The sequence below is a fragment of the Mytilus galloprovincialis genome, chromosome 1 (assembly GCF_965363235.1).
Source record: "Mytilus galloprovincialis chromosome 1, xbMytGall1.hap1.1, whole genome shotgun sequence".
NCBI classification, from domain to species: domain Eukaryota; kingdom Metazoa; phylum Mollusca; class Bivalvia; order Mytilida; family Mytilidae; genus Mytilus; species Mytilus galloprovincialis.
Window position 1 is genome coordinate 101,500,334 of NC_134838.1, and position 9,917 is coordinate 101,510,250.

Here is a 9,917-nt window from a genome sequence, read left to right on the forward strand (position 1 = left end):
ATACAAATATTGTCGAGAATTTCAATAACGGCCGGGAAACAGACTAATTGGCACCGTACATGTTTTTTTACTACGCCCGGCGTATTATCGGTGCTATACGCTGATGTGTGACGCCGGTATAAAATTCCTACAAATCCCAAGGAATTTCTCCCATGAATTTCAATATGATATATTAACTAAAATCCGTATACAATATTGAATATATTTTGTTAATAAATCTATACGAACTATGAGTCGTCGAACGTTTTGATATTTTTATTTCATTTTGTTCTTGTATTTTGTTATATTTTATTTTGTACTAACCTCACATATAACAATCCCAGACGGCTGCCCTATACGTCCGCGGCACCAAATATATGTTATATTGGACGAACTGATATCACCTTCATAACTTATGGTAAAGGAGTTCCTAGTTTTGTTGACCTCCACAATGACATACAATGGTCTAGGCATATCTATAGAATTGCATTACCCATAAAACATTTTAGAAATAGTCGTAAACATATCATTCTTCGAATTTTAGCTTGCAACAATATTTGCCTAAAAGGTGGTGCAAATTAACATATTTTTGACAAAAAATTTCAATGTACAGTACAATCAGATAACATATGTTTTGACAAACAAATTAAAAAGGCCAAAATCTGTCAACATATATACCTCACGAATTAATAAATACTTTTTTTTTCTTTCTAAATTAGATTAATTTACTTACCACTATCTGGATGGAAAACGATTTCTGTAACATTGTGAGACCATCCTATTTGGTTCTTTGCTACTGCATTTAGTCTAAATCCAGCATGTCCAGATGCCCAACAAGTCTTTATATCTGCTGTGTTTGTATCATGAACAGTGGTTGTCATGGTATCATTCGAGATTAAACTTTGTAAGGTTAACTGTACACTTGATATATTTCCTTGTGCCTTATACTTTTGTGGTTCCTAGAAATACCATTTCAATGTAATCACAAAATATAAAAGTGGCAAAATATTAGAAGGATCTTATTGTATTTGAAAAAAAATGTCTTAAAATAATACCAAAACATACAGATTCATCTTTTACTTTACCTTGAAATAAATGTATATGTTTCCTGTTTTCTTGACAAATCCACCGGAAGTTAGTGATGGCCCAGTTAGAGGAACTATAAGATAAATGCAACTTATGAACATATAGTATCCGAAAATGGTTGTTAATTCAATATATTTATTCCATATTGTGAAACATTAATGTGGTGTTTGAATAATAATGGACTTAAGTTGCACAATGATCAATGAAAAATTTAACAGTGTATTTCAGCCCAGTTGAATTACTGAATCAACTTTTATCATTTTCGATATGCTTTTAATCTGTACATATTGAATGACTTACAATATATTCTTTATTAATTTCATTGATTGTGAATACCTGTATATTCAGAGGTAGCTTGAATTTCAGATTCCTCGCTCCAAACAAATGAGTTCTCTGGGCGACATTTAATTTTAAAGTTGTAAGATGTTCCAGGCATCACACCAGATATATTAGTAGCCACTGTTTGGTTTGATGTGTTAAGTGTTATCTAATAAGAAAAAAATATTCCATTGGAGCACTTACAAGTTTAGAATAAGATGAAGGATGAGAAACCTTTCCCTCAGGAAACCAAAATGACGTAGATTTTAGCAACTATAGGTCACTGTGCGGCTATCAACAATGAGCAAAATGAACACCGCATGACAAGCTATGATAGTTTGGCACCAGCAATGATGTTTAACCCCGCCACATTCTGAATGTGCCTGTTCCAAGTCAAGTGTCTGTAATTCAGTGGTTGTCGTTGTTGCTGTATATCATATTTGTTTCTCGTTCTTTATGTTATTTGGTCTCAAGTGGAGAGTTGCTTCAATTGCAATCATACCACTTTTTCTTCTTTTATATAAACGGTCGCGGCATGACAAAATTTAAAAAAATGAAAACGAGACAACCAAACTGTCTTACTTATTATGGACAGACAACTGAAAAACACTTAAAAAGACAAAAAAGTTGTCATATTCCTTCCAAGCTGTTTTGAAATAATTTCACAATTCAGTATTTCATAGGTAAATAGGCAACACAAGTTTACCGATGTTCAAATCTTAAAAATTCATTACAAAGATACAATTAAAAAAATAACAGAATAGCATGAACTCCAAAATAAGCTAGAGGCTGGTGCGTCGACAGGGAAAGCGTCTCCTGCTATGCATGCATCACCCGATTTGCAAAATTTGGACAATATTCATTCATAGAATATACTTTAAAAGAGAGTTTATCTTTACAAGGCAGCAGAAATATGGAAATATATCCCAAAACTTACATTACTAGTATAAGGCTGAGTTCTAGACACTACATTCAGCTGACAAACGTATTCGGGACTGTCATACATATTGATTGGTTTGTTGAACTTCCATCCAATTGTTAATGTGTTTGATGTTGGAGAAACGAAAATGTGTTCAACTGGTTCCATTTTAGCTGAAAACAGAACGATGTCGCTCAATCAATTCTTCCTTAAATATGTTAGAAGAATAAACTTGATTAAACAATAACCTATATATAATAAATAAATTTTATTTTATAATTGTGTCACATACTGATTGAACATTATACAATGACATAATAAAGATATACATTAAAACCATCAGTACCCAGCCATAAGATTGGCTTATGAGACACATATCTACAAAACATTTCACATTTAAATATATATATGAAGCGATACAGTTGCGAAGATATCAATAGTTAGAAATAACGATTATTGGAATTCAGAAAAGAGTCTTACACTTTGAATTATATTAGACTCTTTTTTACAGTACACACAGTTTTCAATCCTATAGACGCATTAATCGAAGCCTTTTTCAAGTTTTTATATTATACGTATTGCTATCATCAGAGTAATGGTTGCTGTAAGCATAGGGTGTTAAAAAGTAAAATCACAAAAATATTGAACTCCGAGGAACATTCAAAAAGGAAAGTCCATAATCAAATAGCAAAATCAAAAGTTAAAACACATCAAACGAATGGATAACTACTTTATTTCTGACTTGGTACAGGTATTTTCTTATATAGAAAATAGTGGACTAAACCTGGTTTTAAAGTTAGCTAATCTCACACTTGTATGACAGTCGCATCAAATTCCATTATACTGACAACGATGTGTGAACAAAACAAACAAGCATCAAAGGTAAAAATGTCAAAAATAGGGGTACAGCAGTCAACATTGTGTTGTAAACATAATAACTTTAAACACAAACAAATATGTAACCGAAAGAAGCACAAAAGGAATATAGACAAAGCATATATGCAAAAATAATAGACAAGAATAACAAATTTACCAAAGCACAAGAGTACAATGACGGGGTGTATAAGTACAGAGCAACGTCATATATGTATCAAAGACACATATAGACAAAGCACATTAGAAAAAATAAAAGACAAGAATATAAAAATGTACTACAATAGCACAATAATGGAAGGTTTAAGTACAGAGTCATATGTATGAAAGACAGTGTTTCGTTTATTTCGGTTAGTTTTGTCGTCGTCGGTTGCTACATGTCATTGACGTTTACACAACCAGGTTCAACCCACCATTTATTTTCTTAAAATGACCTGTACCAAGTCTTAAATATGGCAATTATTATTTATTAGTTCGTTTCTATGTATGTTGTGAAATCATTTTTGTAAACCTTTGAATTCTCCCAACCAACAAAAAATCAGAAGCTAAGTTTGGTGTATATTTAAATATTCGTAAAGTAAAATAGGCTGCAACGTCCGGATTGAATGGAGACATTACATCCAATGTCTCTTATATGGTCTTGTCTAAGCTGTTATGAAAATGATTCTATATACTTCAATATATTTTTGTGCATGAAAAATTAGGTAAATAATTTAAAATGTCATTATTTATTATTGAATTAGATGAATTTAGTCAATACTATTCTTACCGTATGTATCGTTGAGAGGAACCACAAACTTTCCTGAAGCCAATGTGTTATTCTCACAAACTCCCGACAAGCCGAATTCATAAGATTCTTTATCATTTAGACAAAGCCCATTTCCATCTAAACAGTTTGTAGTTTCTACTATCTGCCTACAGTGCGATGTTGATACCAGGTCTGTACAGTTGTAATTGTGGATAGGTCTTGATGTATTGTGATACACGGAATTCCTGTGACAGAAAAGTGTTATTTATCTCTGTTATGAAATAAACTAAACTACTAAATTGAGTTTAATCAATGTTGCAAATGTGTTGGTTGTTGGTCAGAAAAAAACAACCTTAAAAAGTATAATATTGAACTTTAATTAATTGAATGTGAGTTCAATCTAACACATATCAGTTATTGTCTGATGATAATCAATATTGGTAGCACAAAAAAAACACGCATTCTTGGTCGCTTCTTGAATCACGTCCTTTCATAAATATAAGACTAGAAGCGTGCAATAAAGATAAAAAAAATGATGTGGTATAATCGTCAATGGGACAACTCTCAGACAGACCCAAACGACATAGAAGTTTTAAAACAATTTTTAAAAGGTCACCTTACGGTTTTAATCAATGAGTTACTGAAATCAAGTTCTAATAAATAAATCGTCTTCCTCAACTAACATATGCATTTGAATTTTAACCCAAACCTTCCCTAATAAGAATAATATTAATGGTAATAATTTTTCTGCAGCAGATAAACATGTATAAGCACCATTTCTGATCATTATAGGCATTCAAAATGAGACGCATCAATATAAACCATCGAATTTACCATACAATTGAACGCAATTTTCCAAGGATAAAACAGATTTGGAGATATATAAAAGCGTATGTAGCAATCGAAGCGGCTTGGATCACATACCAAACCTGATAAAATTTCACTCTATGACCTAAATTTTCATGGCTTAAATGTTGTTTTGAAAGTTGCAATTTTCCATTTTCAGATGCGCAATCCCCCTCGTTGATGAAAAAAAATAATACAATCACCCTTTTACTGTTTGACTCAGGTGTTACTACTCAGTCGTAAGGAAACACTTTTATATTGTAGTAACTCTCATCTAAAGTGCAGTCTAATTAAGGATAATGATCACAATTTACTTTTAGAACGGATACGTTATAATATAAGTAATATTTATTTGTTTTAAAAAAAAATACCTCAAGCTTTCGTTGGGTTTGGAATATGGTATTCCACAAAACTGATTTCCTTCGCCTTCAAGGAATATAAGTAGAGCATCACAAATTTTGCTAAATGTAAGGATTTTTAACTATGTTTCTTTTTGTTAACACACTAATATGTTATTTATGATGTTGCAAAATCTTCGAAATTAAGTCTAAATATTAAAATATATTTAGTTATTTGCGTAAAAGATTAATGACGTAATGGATTGTAAAATATTGAACAACTTACTCTAGACTGTAAGTAAATGTCCAGCTGGTACATGTCGAACTTGCCTGCCACTCACAAGAAATCTTCTCACGATATAGGTAGACACAACGGAAACATTCTAGTGATAACAAAATAAATCATATTAAGTTATGTTGCATTGATTTTTTTCTAATCAATTAACTTGTATATTAAAAAAAAAAACAAAAAAAAAAACAACACATATTTTCATTTTGCTATCAAACAAAACTTTTGATTGTACCAATTATTTCCTTCAAAAGATTACCAAATATATGTATTTTAAAATATGTCAACATCAAGTTTGTATTCGACTCCTGTCTACTTGAGGTATACATGTATTCAAAAGAAAGAGGATAGAATATTATAACAGGGAAGGGACTATCTAAATGATCTAAGTCGAAGTAAAAGGGCCCAATAAAACTTGGTTCCATCACTTTTCACGAGAATCTCGTGTATGGAGTCAGCCAAATACGAATAAAGGTACAAGTCGGCAAGACGATGAACTCAGTCAGTTCCAACAGAAATGTCGGCTGTCTGTTGAAAGACACATACCCCAAACGTAATAAATATCTTTTTAACAAAAAAAAAACATACACCTTGTTAATAATATCTGAATAAGAAGATTGTGATATAAAATCAACATGAAAATAGTGAGAGAAAAAACCCAACATAAAACGGAATTTAAAAATTGACATGAAAATTGTCGAATATCAAATCAATATGAAAATGGGCATATCAAATCAGCATGAAAATGGGGATATTAAATCAGAATGAAAATGGAGATACAAAAATGAACATGAAATGAAAAAAAAAGAGGACAAAAAAGACTGCCATATGATATATAGTCATTAATCTTGAGTAGTTGGACAATTAAGCGCCTTATAACGAACCCAACTCTTTTTTTCTGATTTTGGAGGGTACTTCTCGTCCTAGAAGTATGGCACTTTTTATGTTTGAAACATGAACCTGAACCGAAGACTCCTCCTACTCAATGTGCAGCACTGTATTACTGTAATCATGGTCTTTTTATTTTCAATCGTAAGCTCAATCAGTTTGTTAAATATTAAACATTGGGAATTTTGCGTAATATGCATATTTTTACACATACCAATGTTTTTGCTTGATTCTCTGTCTCCTAATGCTTCATGTAGGATAAAAACAACAAGGCATGCCCAATAAATCAACTGGGGTTTTGCCATGTACGTACAGATAAGTACAATCAACTGACGTCATAGATAAAATCAAAGGCTCGCGAGAATATCAGCATGGTGTTTCTCCAAACTGAAAATATTAATAATATAGAATTATATGAAAATATTTAAAATACCATCATTTATGTGTTATACATTTGTATTTGCATGATAGTAAAAAAAATTATGAAACTAAAACACTATTCAAGTTTTTAAACTACCATACCCTTCAAGTTCAACCTATTAAAGAAGAATAAAATAGGATGGAACTGTCCATTCCCAGCCTTGTCTGCAAGACGGTTTAAATTGAATCATTCATATTGAAACTTAAATGAAAGCTGTAAACAACAACATACTTTTGAATGTAAAGAATATCAACAACATATATTAATAGATATCAGTGTTAAAGTGATTATATTTCAATTAAAAACATAATGCAACATAGTTATAAAGAACTAATTTTCTATTTTTTTTTTAGATTCCTTAGAATCACCAATATTGTCGATATAAAGTTAAAGTTAATTATACATACATAACAGTTAGGATTGACCGCCATTTATACAAAGTATAAAGTACAATAACAAACAAATAGTTTAATCTTTGTTCAAGCACTTTAGGATGTATCGATAAACAATGAGTGTTAAGTTCGATAACTTTTGACCAGATTTAGAAGGAAGATACATATTTTTCCACTATCAAAGTATCAAGTATTTACGGTTTTGTCACGTAGGTTTGAATTGATAGGAGTCAATACATTTTTTCATTCTATTGTCATTGTAACAATTTTGAAATATGGTATCGATTTAAATGAAATCTCAAAAAATGAATCAAAGGTTTTTTATGATTAAAGCGGCTGGAGTAAAATTCGCGTTGATTTAAACTTTTTAATTGTTTCGCGTTTTGTCCTGACAGAAGTTTTTATAGTTTTATTTCACTTATTGTTAAAGAATTACAGTGACCCATATAGTTGTACATCTTCATCCTCTATGATCTTTTTGGATATTTGTCTTATTGGCAATCAAAACACACGTGCTTATTCTTACAGTAACAACGGACATTGAATGCATTACTTTCCCAATTAATCTATGAACATAAACTGCAAAAAGGTATATGTCCTACTAGTTTTGACCTTCTTCGAAGCGACATATCTTACATATAAATAATGGTAGAATTTGTAATCGGGCGATGCTGGATTATCTCCCGTTTACCGGGAACAAATCGCAGTGAAATGTAAAGAATTACATATGCAATGATTGCAATCCATGTATATGAGGGGACGAACATTTGTTTTTCGTGGGAGATTCAGAATGGGTGGTGGTGGTTGTGGTTGTGGTGGTGTTGAGGAGGGGGATAAGGAGGTAACAGGGGAATTTTGAAAATGAATATTCTGGCCTGGTAGGTGCTGAAAATAAATAACTTTGCATGAAAACGTATGGCAAAGAATATGCTCGAATTTAAAAGGCAGGAAAACATAAGTATGCGTAGCAACAAATGACAATAAATAGTCAATCCGCTAAAAATTCTCCTCTGCCACAAAATCTATAACATGAAGTGTTAAGTATTTATTCGCTACATATGCTATTATTTTCAAAGTATATATGTACATTCTACAACATCAGTTACTTATTATTATAACGCTTTTCTTTATCATTTAGATAGAAAAAAAGTATAGTTGGGGTAGGTTCACGAGAAAAAAAATCACCAACGTAATATTTTATAAACCGTGTATATTTGATATTAGGTTAGTAGGGAGGCGGGGCTTATTTCATTCACGGTTAGTAGTGGAGTTACGTCCCTTTATATTCCATATTAGGTAAGGAGGGAGGCGGGCTTATTTCATACACGGTTAGTAATGGTGTTACGTCCCTTTATAAAAACAAAACGGTACTGAGAAAAAATCTTAAAGGTTTCAACAGCCGAAGAAATTGATGATTACGATGGAAATAAATTCATAAAACACATTTTAACCTAACAAGTTGTTCTTGTTGGCATCAGTTTTTGTAGGATCAATGGGAGTAGTTTCTTAATGCTAACAGTATCGAAGACTTGCTTATTTTGATATGTCACTAGTCTAAATTTCACACGTTAAATAAAGGCAACAGTAGTATACCGCTGTTCAAAACTCATAAATCCATGGACAAAAAACAAAATCGGGGTAACAAACCAAAACCGAGCGAAACGCATTAAATATAAGAGAACAACGACACAACACCGAAACGCAACACACACAGAAACTGACCAATCATCAGACAAAACACCACGAGAATAACAAATATAACATGAAAACCAAATACAAGAATTTGGGATAGACAAGTACCGTGCCACGTCTTATCTCAATATCTCAAAACCAAGAGAAAACACAAACGACTCAACTTTAAAATACAACACACAGAGAAACGAACAATAATATAACAATGACTATCTTCCTGACTTGGTACAGGACACTTTTAAAGGGGAATAAAAGTGGTGGGTTGAACCTGGTTTTATGGCATGCCAAACCTCGCACTTTAATGGCAAAGTTAAATATAACATTGAAATGACAACATAATATTACAGGACTACAATACAAATAAATAGGAGAACATATTAGACAAAGAAAAACATGATTAATATATAACAAAAAGCATCAGGTTTAAAATTCAATACGCCAAAAACGCGCCTTGTCCACACAAGACTCACCAGTGACGCCCAGATATAAAAGATCGAAAGTGAAAAAAGTACAAAGTTGTACAGCACTGAAGATCAAAAATTGAAAAGGTCTCGCCAAATACGGCATTGTTTTTATGCCCGGGACAAGATAGTCGGTAAGATAAATTCGTTACTCACTATGTAACTAATAATATCAGTATTCAAAACTATATCTAAACAATGGAATACAATAAAGCATCGACAAAAGTTAATATAGAACCTATACTTTTTAATATTTTCTTGAATGACATTTTTCATTTTGTATCAAGCAGTTCATTGTATAATTATGCAGATGACACTACTTTGTCATATTTACATTCTGATATAGACACTGTTGTAAATATTTTAGAAAAAGAAAGCTTAGAGCTAATAGATCGGTTTAGTTTAAATCATATGAAGGCCAACCCTGCATGGCAAGTTTGAGGCAATAGCCATTGGCAAGAAAACTGAAAATAAGAATATTTCTTTTAATCTAGAATTACACTCTACAGTTCGTCTTCAACAGTTCATATTCAAGGAAAAAGATGTGGGAATTAGTTTAAGGAAGAATTTAGTGTTTTAGGAAAACAATTACACAATGAGGTAACATATTTCCAAACTTCTTTAATAGAAAATAACACTGACCAGATGTCTACTGGAAACCTATTAT

The 9,917-nt window shown here is 31.7% G+C and overlaps 1 protein-coding gene across 1 annotated transcript in view; it reads right to left on the reverse strand.

Moving 5' to 3' along the window:
• LOC143047562 (uncharacterized) overlaps positions 1 to 7,197 on the reverse strand; it is a 30,615-nt gene extending 23,418 nt beyond the window's left edge. The window contains exons 1-9 of the mRNA XM_076220646.1: positions 7,113 to 7,197; positions 6,499 to 6,671; positions 5,394 to 5,490; positions 3,945 to 4,168; positions 2,321 to 2,475; positions 1,402 to 1,552; positions 1,065 to 1,138; positions 713 to 938; positions 304 to 455 (exon numbers count right to left, since the gene is read on the reverse strand). Of these exons, the coding sequence (XP_076076761.1) occupies positions 304 to 455; positions 713 to 938; positions 1,065 to 1,138; positions 1,402 to 1,552; positions 2,321 to 2,475; positions 3,945 to 4,168; positions 5,394 to 5,490; positions 6,499 to 6,589 (1,170 nt within the window). The 5' untranslated portion in view covers positions 6,590 to 6,671; positions 7,113 to 7,197. The remainder of the gene's footprint in view (positions 1 to 303; positions 456 to 712; positions 939 to 1,064; positions 1,139 to 1,401; positions 1,553 to 2,320; positions 2,476 to 3,944; positions 4,169 to 5,393; positions 5,491 to 6,498; positions 6,672 to 7,112) is intronic.
• Positions 7,198 to 9,917: the final 2,720 nt, after the last annotated feature.